Source organism: Pocillopora verrucosa, chromosome 13, assembly GCF_036669915.1.
Source record: "Pocillopora verrucosa isolate sample1 chromosome 13, ASM3666991v2, whole genome shotgun sequence".
Taxonomy (NCBI): domain Eukaryota; kingdom Metazoa; phylum Cnidaria; class Anthozoa; order Scleractinia; family Pocilloporidae; genus Pocillopora; species Pocillopora verrucosa.
The window spans coordinates 13,317,283-13,331,877 of NC_089324.1; the positions used below are offsets into that span (position 1 = coordinate 13,317,283).

Below are 14,595 nucleotides of genomic sequence, written 5' to 3' on the forward strand. Positions count from 1 at the left end.
ATCAAAGAAGTCTGTTCATTACAAATTCAGCGCTGGAGATGAAGGTAAAAATTGTGAACAAGAGCAACCACTTATAGCGAGAGTGTGAAGAGGAATTTTTAAAGAAGATTTTGACTGCGTTAAATTAAAACTAAGATGCACTATTTTCCAAAAGAGGATTAGGCATAAAATGAATAAAGAGAGTGAACCATGAATGACGGAAAAAGATAGAGCAAATTTTGGAAGGACCCTGCAGAGAAATCAACTTGCGCAAAGGAAAACGCATATTCGTGGTGTTAACAAAGAAAGTGGAACATAGTTTGTGAAAAAAATTAATTGTTATGGAAACTAAACGGCTGTATTAGAGCGAATCCACGATGAGAGATATCAAAGATACAAATTGATCATAACAAACGATAACAGGCTCGTAGGAACGAATTTGGAAGTGAGAGGACACAAACTCTGCAATAAATTAGAGTAGACCCTCGTAGATTGTGCTGGCAGAATGTTTGAAATATTTTGAAAAAAAAAAGCGCATAATTTTTTCACTTTTACTGGAAGTAGCACTGCTATTCTAAGCAGCATTTTTCAAGTTTTTGAAGGAGAAATTACCAGAGTCATGACTTGCTTGGTCTCTGAGATAGATTAATTTCAAGTTGGATCGACAGTTAAGTCTTCTTTCAATTTTGCATTGCCTTAGGGGAAGACGATTACCGCAATACTGCGTCGTTCGTTGTTCAGAGAAGTGGGTCCACCGGAAGTTAAGATTGCACCAGTCCCAGTTCTCGTTTTCATGGGCAACAAAATGGCAGTTGTAAGTTGTGTTTCATCAGAGCGTGTGTTTAACTCGGGATAAAGAGAATAGCATGCTACAGTAACAATGAATAAACGATTTGGACTTCTTTTTTTTTTTTCCTTTTTTCAAAAGCAGTAGTAGTAGCCTAACTACTATTTAATTAACACACAAAACACTATTTAATTAACACTTATTTAATTAATTCTCGAAACAGCAAAACAGTGCAATTAAAGTGGTAACCTATCGCAAAATTTCTGTCACAAAAAATCTTCCTGAATGTTCTTCAAGCTCGGAAAAAGTATTGATGCGAAAATTTGGAAGCTCATCGAGAAGGTCACCGGTGACTGTACCGTCTTTGCACCTCGAAGCCATTTTGTGAATGAAATTTCAAAAGAACCGGCCGCGCACCTGAGCGGGAAGCCCTCTTGTAATTGGCTTATCATGTTAATAACCAATGCGACACCAATATCCTCACACGTAAAAGATAAAATGATTAAAAGATATGATTTTTCAGTAAAAAGAAAAAATCCTGGTATTTATCAGTATTTATATAATAAATCATTTTATTTGACATCCTAAGCTCCAACAAGAATTCGTCTCTCCGCAACTGAATCCGGGTAACGATGCATTGGCCCCCAGAGGAAAACTGAAAACATAACTTTCGAATAACAAAAAGAGGGAAATATTCACTTCCGTTCGAAATGTTAGCAACGATCTGGAAAAAGGCGAAGCTTTCCCGAAAAATCCAAACTGACAGCTTGATCATTTACATTAGAAATTGATGAATTGCATATTTGCACCTAATTGCACCAAATTAATCGATGAATGGATGATGTTATAATTTCATTTTCAATGCGAGAATTTTTAGTAAAAAGAGAAAACAAAACGCAAAACAAAAAACCAAGAGAAAATAAAACAAAAAGTCAAGTGTAGCAACACGGTTTGGCGTTTGACTTTGAATACGTCTTCTTCGCGTATTCTGCGTGGGTGATGAGAAGTGTTAACGAAAACGATAAAAGAATTCTGCCCCCTCATCCTCTGGGTTCATCAGCAAAAAAATTTCGAATCCCAACATCTTTCTCGTCGAAGAAGAAAATGCAGTTTAAAACAAAATTTTTCGAGGAGATCAGCGATTGACCCTTTGCACTCTAAAATCATGATGTAATTTCTCAACACTGTTCTCTATACATCTCTAGGAATACTTACAATGAGAATTTTTTCTAAAAATCAAGAACTTATCGGGTGTGCGATCGTTTATTTCCATGACCATAAAGTTTGATTCAATTGTGATGCTGCTAGGGGGGTTGGATGTCCATCACTGTCAGGGGTTAAAGGGTCAGGCTATTTTAGCGGATTCCACAGATACCTGAGTTTTTTGGATTCAAATTGTCATATGGGATATAAATCTGTTCTCTTTGTTCTTTGTCTCACTTTATGAAGAACCAATGTAACGCATGCATCGACCTTTCTTTAATTTTAAAATTGCTGCAACGTGACTGGGTGCATGAGAAATTCATTGTTTTGTCTGGTGGTGTAAGTGTGTTTCTATTCGACCGGAAATCATTCATAAAACTCAGCCATGACAATATCGCAGACTCGTGGTCTCGGTGTGAGTAATATCTTTAATCTAACCTTTATTGCAATGAATGTATACACACATTTCCCTGAAAATAGTTGTGTTAATTATTGAATTAATTAGTGATCAGATGCACATGTTTGGTTGAAAATTTATTGGAAAAATCGCGTTTGATATTGTCAAAGCATAAATGTCAAAGATGTTTTTTTTTTATATATTTTTACCAATTATTAATATTTTACACTGATCACCGGAGGAGGGGTTTGCACAGAAATATTGAAAAGCGCAATATTATAGTGATGTATTGCAATTGATATTTACCATGAAATGAACTAAGTACTGTTTCCGGAAATATGTCGTTATTGTGACTGAGAAAAAGCAAACTTCGGTGAGTTGAAAGGCTTGGTAATGGATGCTATACTTTAAATTTAAACACCAACAATTATAATGATGATTATTGTATAAATGTTATTTAGCAGGATGAGCTCATTACCATTGAAGTTCAGTTATTAATTAGGGTCGCAGGAATAAACATGAAAAAGATTAGACATTCCGACAATCAAACGAGGAAAGTATAAAAATAATCTCAGACGCTGATGTTTAAAATCAATAGTTGTACTCTGTAAAATTATTAGGTGTCTTGATTTAACCTCTCTTCATAGTTTTATCTCAGGTTACATAAGAAATCGATGAAATTTGCTGTACGCAGCCACAAACTTAACAACACACAACATTTGAAGCCTTCCAGTATTCACAACATTTTCTCCCAATTCAAAAGATTCAACACATACACAATTTATGTGGTCTTTCTATGCACTGATAACTTCTGAACACCATACTCGGAAATACACACAGAACTCAGAACGAAACTACATCAATACCATTTCAACTTCAACAGAATGAAGGCCAAACATCAAATCATAGGTAATACCATACAATCATAGAAACCTCTTTTAAGTTGGCTTATTTCTATAAAATATTGTTTTTATGAAAAATGTTTGCGATCAATATGAAAGAAAATACGTCATGGATGGTGCATCTCGAAAAATAAAGTGACGCAAATCTCTTCAAATTTGAAATACCTGTTGATCTTCCCTGTTCTCGAGCATTCTCGTTCTGTGCGATTCATTATTAACTCTGATCTTTGCTTTCCATGGTAAATTATACATGATTTAACTGCTTTATTCTATTCATATTCAATTAGTTTTATGTATCGTGACTTAGTTAATTAATTGTGGTGAGGATCGACCTGTATTCATTCTTCCGTTTCACGTCTGTTTACGCAATATTCTCTCCGCTGTTTTTGTCACTGCTTTGCGTAACGTGCCAATTCTCCAACAGTACAAAACCGGGTTAATGGACGAATTCATGAAAACTGCAGTTGTTGCGAAACCCCAAGCACTATTCCAGTTATCAGTTACGAGATACAATGTCATAGCGATGGACATTGGCATATAAAACACAACCATAACAATAAAGAACACAAACGAATTTAGCGCACTGGTCTTCAACTGTTTGAAGTTGGAAAGATTTTCTGTTGTTGAAGCTTGCACCGCTTGCTGTAGAGTATTGATCTGTAGTTTTTGACGTTTGACGATTCTGTAGATCCCAATGTAGGCGAGAATTGATATCAATAAAAAAATGCCCACGCCGAGAGCTACGAGGAAGAAATAAACAAAAGGATTTAAATAGTAAATTCCCGAAAGAAGTAATATCAATAACCAAATTATCGCTATCGAGTAAACTGTTCGAGATTTCGTCACAAGAGATGGATAACGCATATGGTAGTGAAGAGCCAAAAATCGGTCGACACTGATGGCTGTTATAGTGCAAAGAGAAATCCCACATGCGGCAAATGACACCGTGAACCACAAACTATCCAGAAGTTTATTTCTTGTAAGTATAGAGGCTATATAAAGTGGTTGAATCAGTGTGCCAACAAAGAGATCCGAAACTGCCAGGCTACAGAGAAGCAGAATAGACGATGAACGAAGTGATGGTGTTTTAAAAATGGCAGCGAGCACCACAGCGTTGCCAAATATGGAGAGAAGTATCAATGGAACATTTAAAGCACAATTTACGATGACGATAATTTCCGGCTGAGAGGAGTTTTTCGCGACTTGTGAACCATAAAATCCTGAGCTCCCGGGCATGTTTAAGTCTTGAAGATGTTCTATTCCAAACCTTCCTGTGCTCCAGAGACAAGCAGCTGACGCTTATCTCTCAACTTTCGAACTCAGTTGAAGTGTGATTTTGTAATATCAGCACGTCAAGTTTTATGACATTTGATATCTATGTATGGTAATGGCAAAAAAAAGCCAAATTAAGTACAAGAGCAATATGCGCTTCGATAGCTAACTTACATATCAATGTTATGTTTATTTGAATATCATTTTTCTTTTGATAGCATGAAAATCTAGGATTCCGTTTAAAAAAAAGTTTCGATTTTATTTAAAATGCATTTTTACACCTGGTTTCATTTCATGAAGATTGCTTGTAAATGTCAACAATTTCCTGGCGTAATTATTACAGGGGAGACAAACATCTGACAGAAACTGTAAGACACCAATCCAAAAGTAAGATATACTTTATGTTTTTATCACTGTTTGTTCAAGTCTATCATGAACAGCAATTTTGCAAGAAAATTTTGTTACCCGCTTGAATCCATCAAAAGAACAGAAATAATCAGAAAGTGAAATCTACTGATGTAAATCAGTATTACTTTTGAAAGAGAACAAATTTTTGGTAAAATTGAAACGGAAATAGAGCCCTTAGATGATATCATAAAAGTGACAACCGAATCACTCTCGAAACCAGAGTTTTTCACCACTGCGCATGTCAGAAAGAGACAAGCCTTTCGGATGATGCGAAGCAATACAAACCAAATTCATGGGAAAATAAATACAGAGTTATTTTAAAATTTGAAGGGCACCATTCCTAGTCGCTTCAAATTTTGTTAAGTGGCGTTAAGTAAAAAATAAAAGGCTTAATGAACAGTCTCATTGAACAATCAAATTCTGAATGTCTTTGTCTTCGAAAAAAAAAACATTGAATGACATCTCAGCAGACATACTCATTCAAAGAAAAATTTTGACTAAAAGCACGTAGAAATCGAGTAATTTACACGAAATTTGCTTATATAGTTTCTAAGAATTTATTAGCCTTCCCGGAAGATTCTTATGCCAAATTACGTTTTTTGGACAGGCCTCGCTGTGTCTCCGTGTATACGATACAACAATATACGCAGGTTTTCTCTATGGCGTTACACGATAAGATGGACATCTTTGACAGGCTCACAAGTGGTCTTTTGGTAAAGATGATTAAAAGAAGACCCAAATTCTGCGAACAACTCGTCGATACTCAAGATCTGAAAACTTAATTCGAAATTCAGTTCCTGTTTAACCACATTGATCATTACATAATGATGATGCAGTTTTACTTTCAACGCCATACGAAAGGAAGTAGTGATATTGAATTCGAAAGGCATGTTTTTCTTTTGTCAACTTTTTCGCTTTTTACCATATCTTTATCCAATCATCATTTCAGAGAATTCTGTCAATTAGTTAAAGTCTGAAAGTTTTTTTTTCTGAAGGATAAATCTGCGAACGAAGGTATAGCGCCTGTTCAACTGCGTTTTCGATTTTCGATTTTATTTTATAGTTTTTGCTTCTTTGCATCATTTCTTTTATTTTTCCTCTACGGCCTTGGGTAAATTTTTGATATTTCTAACATGGAAATTTATGTTCGAATTTGTGATATTAAACACTTAAATCCCTGTAATGTGTCGTTAAGATGCAGGTGGCAAAGCTTGAATTTGTGAACGACTAAGATATATTGCAAATTTACTCTTGTAAAGGAAACACATTTTCCTTCTCCCTTGCGATTTTCTCAAGGTGTTACACGGTGGTCTTACTTAAAATTTAGACAGATGAAAATGACGTTCTAGCCCAATTTTCACAAGTAAGGTACTTTAACAATATTCACTATTCACTTTTGTTATGCTAAAAACTTTAGTGGCAGTAGAATGGAGTTAGATATAAAATGCAAAAAAAGGTTTACAAATTACGAAAATAATTGAACACCATTTCTCACGAAAAATAAACGCAAGGGACGTTCGCTTGATTAAGATTGAGGATGCGATTGCCATTCGTGTCTTGCAAATAATTGTTTTGCAAATGGACACCCAAAAGTCCCTAAATTTGTAAGTTTTGTTGTGTGAATATTTTGAATTGGGAAGAGTGAACACACACAAAAAAAGCCGACAAATTAAAGGTAAAAATTATCCTCTTTCATTATCCATTCCCACGTTAATGTAAAGGAAAAAAAACATTCAAGAAAGGAAGTCGTTACTTCAAGACCCAAATATCAGGACTTTAAGGAATATAATATTTTCATTGAGGTACGGGGGCCTTTCATCATCCTATTCATAAATTAATGAGTATTTTGCTCTTTACAAATCTATGAACTTAACTTCTAAAAGGCGACTTAATTGAAAATGAAAAATTTACTGACAAAGCTCTAGTCAATGAGGCACTTTGTCTATTTTTTGATGGAGGCTTGAGCTCTCGAGGAATCCAGATGGTCAATGTTTCCGCTAAAAAACTAAAGCAGCTTCGTCGAAGATGTACAACGGAAACTTGAGCACCACTGGGAATTCAGCTGATACCAGAGTCAAATTCCAAGCGAATGCATCATCATATGGAAATATTGTAGTCGTAAACTGCGTTATAAACGGGATCATGATACTTGTCTCCATTCTAGGGAACTGTTTGGTCTCCATCGCCATATGGAAGACATCATCACTTCGGTCTCCATCCACAATGTTTCTTTTTAGTTTGGCTATTTCTGATCTTCTGGTCGGTTTAATAGTTCAGCCAGTTTACATCGTCACGTCTCTAATAGATGTGTATTTCCTTCAACTTCTTACAGCCCTTATGGCGTTTGCTGCTTGTGGGGTATCGCTTGGCACAATGGCCGCCATTAGCTTTGATCGATTCTTGGCCCTCCATTATCACTTACGATATAACGCATTGATGACGTCATTTCGTGCTACATCTGCGTTATTGACTATATGGATAACAACTTTCTTTCTATCGTGCTTGATATTTTGGGACTCTGCGATCTACATTGCTGTTTTGGCCATTTTTATCATTGCGTATCTGATAACCTCGGCTAATTTTTACGTTAGAATTTATCAGATTGTTCTTAAGCATCGTTCACAGATTCAACATCGAGAATCTGGCAATCGACAGCTTTCAGTCGGACAACTCTCTAGTCAGAAAAAGTTGATCGGAAGCGCTCTGAACACGTTTGTATTTTATATCTGTACTGTTATTTGTTATCTACCAAGGTTTATCTCATTGACACTCACGGATACTAGCACTTACAAGAAGACAGCTTGGATCTTGACGGATACCTTGATATTTTTGAACTCAGCTATAAATCCTCTTTTGTATTGCTGGCGTCTACCTGATCTCCGTGCTGCAGTTGTTAGAGTATGGAGGGAATTTTTCGGCATGCAAAATTAAGGGAAAGACACTCATAGCAGTTCTGCTTTGGATGCATTCAAAAAGTATTCTTCGTTTTGACTAGTTCAGTCTTCATATTTTATAACATACAACTTAAGAATATGTTCGTGCTTAGCGTGCGTATGTCGAGTTATGGATGCACGCAGGAGGTTTGGGGCACGAAAAATGCAACTAAAAATGCAACTACATTTATTTGAGCGTTATCATCCTCGATGTTACGGTTCTGAATGCTTAAGGTCCTCATTGTCTACAAATTACATACCTCTTTACCGAATTTTTAAATACTTTCTTTTTAGTACTTTATCCGTAACGGGTGTTTCATCTTTATGTATAGTCATCCATTCTTGTTCCCTCAGCTCCGCATCAGTTGGTGCAGTGTATATCCTTATAAGGTGACTCGAAATATGAGCTGATAAATGGGACTGAAGAGACATCTATCTGTCGAGAGAAAACTTCGCAAGACTGCCTACCTTATAATGTAATATTTGAAACTGAAATTTCAGTGAACATATTCCATTGTGCGAAAACAAACTTTGTTAAGATAGAGGAAATTATTGCTCATTGCTGTGAGTATATCTTGTCAAGTAACAATTGGATTGTTTATCAAGAAAATGCTGTAGTCAGGTTACAAAACGAAAAAATTAACTGATATGAAATTAACTTGTAATATTCTCCTTTTTTGTATTAAAAAGTTCAGGCTGAGATTAACCAAAATTGCAAGAACTTCCTAAGGACATATCCAGGCAGAGAGTCAGTTTATTAGGAATGTCTTTATTTTGTTCATTTTTTTTTTAGGAAGAATTACAATTAAAGGCAGCAGAAATAATTCCACATCACTGGAAACAAAACATTTCGACAGGTTTTTTGGTCACATCAAAATTAACTTGCTAAAAATCATTTTAAGAACGTTTTCAGGCTCAAATCGCAAAAAAAGAAAAAGGTAAGAAAGTTTAGCCTCATCCCCAAAATGAGACGTTCTAAGGAAAAGGCTATGTTGTAACTTGATTTATTTAGTAAGTTAGTTGTTATCTTTAAAATTGTCCTTTAGGTGTTTGCCATTAAAAAGAAAGGTATATTCCCAAACTACGAATTATTTGCTGGTAAAAACTTCAAGTGAAGCATATTGTTTTAGGATTCATTATTGTCAGCCAATGTTTTGTTGAATGGTCTGTTTAAGGAACGTGAGATAGAATTAGTTCTTTTCATCAAGCTGGTGTGCACAATAAACAGTAATTCAATGAAATGGTGGTTAATAATGGATGATATTTACCGGCCGGCAAAGAAGGAAGGTAAATATCTATTATTTTCGCAGAACCCCCAAGGAAGTTTATCGTTTATTAGTATGCACCATATATACAGGTGACACAACTAGCGGACAAAAAAAAATTGCTTTATTTGAGACTATATCCCGATATATGGTGGAAGATTCGACGTTTCGCTATCTACAGTATGGGTAAGTGTAACTACCTAAAGTTAGTTACAATTAGAGTTCCCAAGTGTTTTCTCTTCCACTGGGCTTTATTCATGTCTTCGAAAAATGCAGCAAAACAGATATTTCATTTTCAATTTTATTTCCCTTTTATTTTGTCACTGGCACAAGTCATGGTGATAATTTCTGCAAGATGGTAAATTGCTCTTGGCTGTTGTTTCCAAACTAATCAATCACCACGCTTAAAAAGCACGACCTTCTCTTGGGGCAATCATCCAAGAGCGAAAGCGATCCATCTTGTCAGGTGGGAGAAACACAGTGTCTCCCTTAGTTCTGAAAATCTTAGTTCCCCTGCGGTGTTCTACATAAAATTTGCCTTATCGTTTGCGTTACTGCGATTCTAAGCTCTGTTAAGCGCCAACAATATAGAACTGGATTGATAGAAGAGTTTAAAAACACAACGGTATCCGCGAGTTCCCACACTTTTGACCAGAGCTTTTTAGAAAAGAAATTCAGTGATAGAGAAACAAGCAATGGCAAATAGCACACAATGATTGCAAAGTAAAACACAAAAGTGTTCACAGCACTCCTTTGTAATCGAAGCATGCTTGTGACATTGAGATCTACGCTTTCCATTACATGTTGCTGAACTTGAATTTGTATGTGATGCTGTCGAACGACTCGAAAGATCCGATAGTAGGAGTAGGAGGAGAAAATCAAACAAATGCAAATGGAAATGGATACTCCCAGGTAAAAATAATACTTGCTCCAGAAGTAAAATCCGGATAAGAGACCTACGCCGAGCCAAATTAAGCCTGATATGTACAAAACCTTTTGAACGGTGACTACAGTAGGATATCTCATATGGTAATGCAGTGCAGCGAATCTATCCACACTCACAGCTGTTACTGTACAGAGCGAAACACCACAGAGGGCAAATTCCATGATTTCGACGAGGCGGGATCTGTTAAAAATATCTAGCTGTTTAGCAATGTAAAGAGGCTGTACCACAAGTCCGACAAGCAAGTCTGATAGAGCCAAACTGCAAAGCAAGACGGTAGTTGATGAACGAAGCGAAGGAGTTGCTAAAATGGTCCCAAAAACTAAAGCGTTTCCGATAATGGAACTCAGCATTAACGGAGCATTTAAGATTCCGTTAATAAAAGCAAACGTGTTGGGATTTCCACTTCCTTCAAATGTTGATGTCTCGTTCTTCGCTGGTATATTGGTCGAATTCATAGTTGGCAGGTATTTTTAAATATCGAACTTCACAAAGTCGTTTCAGTAATTTTGTAGATTGAAACCCATCTTGTCTCACGAATTTCAATCTGTGTCTTGAAAACTTTCCAATTTCAATAAATTTGGCCCAGTGTGGGAAATATTATGTTTATATGCGGAAAGCAGTTAATCTTCTAAATACGAAAATTAAAACATGTAAATGACACTGACCTATATTATTCAGGCGAAGATCTTCAATTATCATAAATTGCAGCTCGCAGCTATCTTTATCTTTAATAACATTTGCCTGTCAGAAAACAAAACGTAGCTCAAAGATCTATGGATGAATTCTATTTAAGCTTCTGTTTTAATCACAGGGAATAAATTAAACACTCGAGCTTAGATTTCGCGTCCAAGTCACTCGCTTTAAAAGTTTTTAAAAATCATAAGGGACTTGTTTGGCTAACGCCTCCACTGTTTAATCGTTTCTCATTGAAGTTTAATCTACGACAAAATATAATTGCCAACAAAAACAAAGGAATAGGTCTGCAGGCAATCTTGCACCCGTCAAGTTATTGTTTAAAACCCATTAAGAAAGGTGCCAAATTTGTCGGTAGTCACCTAATCGGCTAACATATGCTCTTAGGAACTGCCAAACGAAATGGTGATATTGTTTGTGAAAGGAGTTAGCACAGATATCTTCTTCTTCATTGAATATTGCTTTGCGTTATATAGCTAGGTATTCAGTAACCGTATCTCATTAAAAAAATATGTACCTTTTCTGCAAAGTTTAACGACTGTTGTGATAAAGACAAGTCATGTAAATTAATATCTTCTTTCTGAGGAAGTAAAAGGTAAATATAAACGTCATTATATTTGATAAGCATAAATTTCTTGCGCAATTGAATTCAATACGGTTTCAGTTAGAGGCAGCTCACTGGCGCTGCGCTACGGGCGGTGCAACCCATATGATTGATTCCTGCGAGCGAAGCGAGTAAAGGCGAGCATGTACGACCTCTCAAAGACCTCCCGCACGCTCCCTTCGCTCACCGGGTGAAACAGGCCCACGGGTTTCAACATTCGCGTCGCAACACCAAAAAAAAGACTCTCATGCTATTTAAGGCCAAGCAGTGATATCGTCAAGCCAAAAACATTCGAATGGCGCACATCAAGGCTTTGAAAGTTCCACTTTTGAATAATTTTGAAATAACATGATAATGTTTAATTACGAAGAAGAAGAACATTTGAGTAACAGTAAGGGCAATTTGAGGTACAAGAGGCGGATATTATGCATATAGGAAGATTATAAACTTGAGTGACTATTGTGAAACATTAATGTTCCATGGTGCGTACATAATATTAAAATACAATATTTTGGATGATTTACTTGACGTATACATAAACCAGAAATACTCAATTTTAATAGCGTTCAAGTAATTAAATTTTATTCTCATGATTTTAAAATTCAAGGCAAAAAACCTAAAGTTTAGGCAGCGATTCAAGAAAATAATTTCAAACTTTGTCTAAGAAAGAAAAAGTTAAAACGTCTTTTAGCTTTGATGTGACTGGGCCAGCCTTGTTAAGTAATACTAAGACGGAAATGAAGGAAAAGAATTGGGAACTGGTTTTACCCAAGTCAAGGTAAGTTTTAAATGACGTTTACGTTTATTTCATTTTTTTAATAATTTTTTTTATCAATACAAATAAATATTCAAATCCTAGATAGAAGATGCATGGACAAATTGCAATGGACAAATACCTTCTTTACGGTTTGCTTTACTAATTACAAAGGCTTATATCAATTCAGCGTGGTTAGTGAAATTTGGGAAAACATCAAATTGGTTCCATCTTTTTTTGAAAAGTCAGTGTTGCACATCTAAATATTATAGACTACAACACTTCTCTCAGTTAAAGAGGCAAACCACAAAAGGAATGTATTTCAAGTTAAAGACAAAAGACATCTGTTGTGTACGAATGTATGCTAAGAAAAACTCTCTAAAGATGATCTTTCATTATCACCCGCATAGTTAAGTTTGGTCTTATTCTTTGACATCTCCGTGCTGCACTCGTCCCAATTCTATTTTCAATGTTGGTTCAAGCTAACACAAACATCTGACAGTTTGTTTCTAGATCAAATAAACTGTTTTTAGCCTCGGGGTAGAGTGCCTAAAACACCAACTGTTGTGTTCATGAACTAACGAACAGAAAGATAAGATTAAGAAATTCCTAGATTTTTCAAAGAGATTATTTGATACACGCGTTAAGAACTCATTTTCTCCTTTTTTCTTTTCCTTTATTTTCATTTATTTATTTTTGAGTCTGTAGAATTAACTGCTCTTTGTTCATTATATTGATTTAAATCGTGTCTGTACTTATCTACATATTCACCACATGCTCTTGATTGTCGTCTCTAATGACCAACCTCCTAACAGTCTGGATAACTGCCTCCCGGAGATCGCACAAACGCCAGCAATACAGAAATGGATTTATGGCCGAATTCATGAATATCAAAGTTGTAGCAAAGTTCCATTCTTCCGGCCAAGGCTGGTGTGAGATGCCATGGAGAGTTAATAAAATGTACATTGGAAGATAGCACATGACCAAGATTACATAAAAAACGAAAGTGTTTACAAAGCTCTTTTTCAGACGCAGCATTCGTATGTCCCTGGCGGTTCCCGTAGAAGGCGCTTGCATGGCGCCTAGCTGAGCATGAATCTGCTGCTGATGTTTCCGAACAACCACAAAAATGTAGATATATGAAAATGTAGAAATTATCAGACAGGTTCCTGTCACAATAGCGATCATAAGGTGATACGCAAAACTGCTCCAAAAGAAGAAAAGCGACGATAGAAAGTTTCCAAGCCAAATGATAGCTATGGCTGAATTGATTCGCGATTTCGTTATTACAGCGGCGTATCGCATATGGAGGTGTAAAGCCAAAAATCGATCCACACTTATGGCCGTGATGATCAACAAAGAAACTCCGCAAAATGAATATGCAACTGTGTCCCAAAGGATGTCCAAGCAACGGTCTCTGGTAAGTTCCTTAGCAATATATAGCGGTTGTGTAATAAGACCCACAAGAAAGTCAGAAAAAACCAGATTTGACAGTATCTTCATCGATGTTGTTCGAATGCAAGGTGTCCTTATAACAGCAGTCAATACCAAACCGTTGCCCAGGATGGATATGAGAAGCAGCGCAGCATTGATAATGCAGTTTATAATGACAATGTTTTTAAAGCCGGACTGGCCGTCTTGTGAATGGCTATGGATTTTGCAAACATCGCCATAGCTCATCTTACCGATAAATCGTGAATCCTTCGTGAGAAAGAGCGTCGTGAATCCAAGCCACAGAACCTACCCAATGTGTTCTGAATCGAACAAAGTCATGATAAATTGATGAGCTATCTCACGTAATAAGAAATATATTTATTCTAGGGTGCAGCTGGATTTTCACATTTCAATAAGTGTTCCTTCAATTATGCATTTCCAATGTTGCAAACCAAGGGAAATTCAGAATATTTTAAACGATTTATTTTTTTGGCAAATTTACCATGTTTGCAATACAGCTTGAACGAAAAGTAAAAGATTGAATCACATTTCCACTTGTTGAAATTTGTTGAAATATATTGATTTTGGTCCATTCGTGCCGGAAAATGATTACTCGATCGGACACGCAATACTTTTTTGAAAACAAAGATCTGGAAACGTGTGTACATACCTTGCAAAATGTTACTCAACGGAGAGTCGCTTATTCATAAGGCATTTTCGATAAATGAACTGCAGGGGAAACTGTTAAGTATCCGTTTTATGTGGACATGTTTATTCTAGCTTTAGGACATGAGCCACGGTATGAAAATTGAGACCAAAAAATATTGAGGTTTTTTTGCAAAACAATAGCACATTGTCAAAGGTGGAGAAAAACAACAAGCCAAGTATCCAATATTTAACACAATTGGGATCTGCCGGAGAGATAATCATGAAAGCTCGTATTTATCTTTTTTCAAAGTTTTATATGATATTGGCGCCTTTTTTTAATTAAAAGGCACACATTTACACAACTGTTGAG

At 36.0% G+C, this 14,595-nt stretch overlaps 4 protein-coding genes across 4 annotated transcripts; 1 reads left to right on the forward strand and 3 right to left on the reverse strand.

Moving 5' to 3' along the window:
- Positions 1 to 2,475: 2,475 nt before the first annotated feature.
- On the reverse strand, positions 2,476 to 4,555 carry LOC131776379 (melanocyte-stimulating hormone receptor-like). The gene has a single exon (XM_059092559.2). It carries the CDS (start codon positions 4,502 to 4,504, stop codon positions 3,620 to 3,622), a length of 885 nt encoding a protein of 294 aa, XP_058948542.2. The 5' UTR covers positions 4,505 to 4,555; the 3' UTR covers positions 2,476 to 3,619.
- Positions 4,556 to 6,973: 2,418 nt separating this feature from the next.
- Positions 6,974 to 7,880, forward strand: LOC131776034 (melanocyte-stimulating hormone receptor-like). The gene has a single exon (XM_059092179.2). The coding sequence runs from the start codon at positions 6,974 to 6,976 to the stop codon at positions 7,877 to 7,879; it is 906 nt and encodes a 301-aa protein (XP_058948162.2). The 3' UTR covers position 7,880.
- A 1,770-nt stretch (positions 7,881 to 9,650) lies between these two features.
- On the reverse strand, positions 9,651 to 10,616 carry LOC131776044 (adenosine receptor A3). Its single transcript, XM_059092190.2, has one exon. The coding sequence runs from the start codon at positions 10,545 to 10,547 to the stop codon at positions 9,651 to 9,653; it is 897 nt and encodes a 298-aa protein (XP_058948173.1). The 5' UTR covers positions 10,548 to 10,616.
- Positions 10,617 to 12,902: 2,286 nt separating this feature from the next.
- LOC131776055 (beta-3 adrenergic receptor-like) lies at positions 12,903 to 13,847 on the reverse strand. The gene has a single exon (XM_059092198.2). The coding sequence runs from the start codon at positions 13,821 to 13,823 to the stop codon at positions 12,903 to 12,905; it is 921 nt and encodes a 306-aa protein (XP_058948181.2). The 5' UTR covers positions 13,824 to 13,847.
- Positions 13,848 to 14,595: the final 748 nt, after the last annotated feature.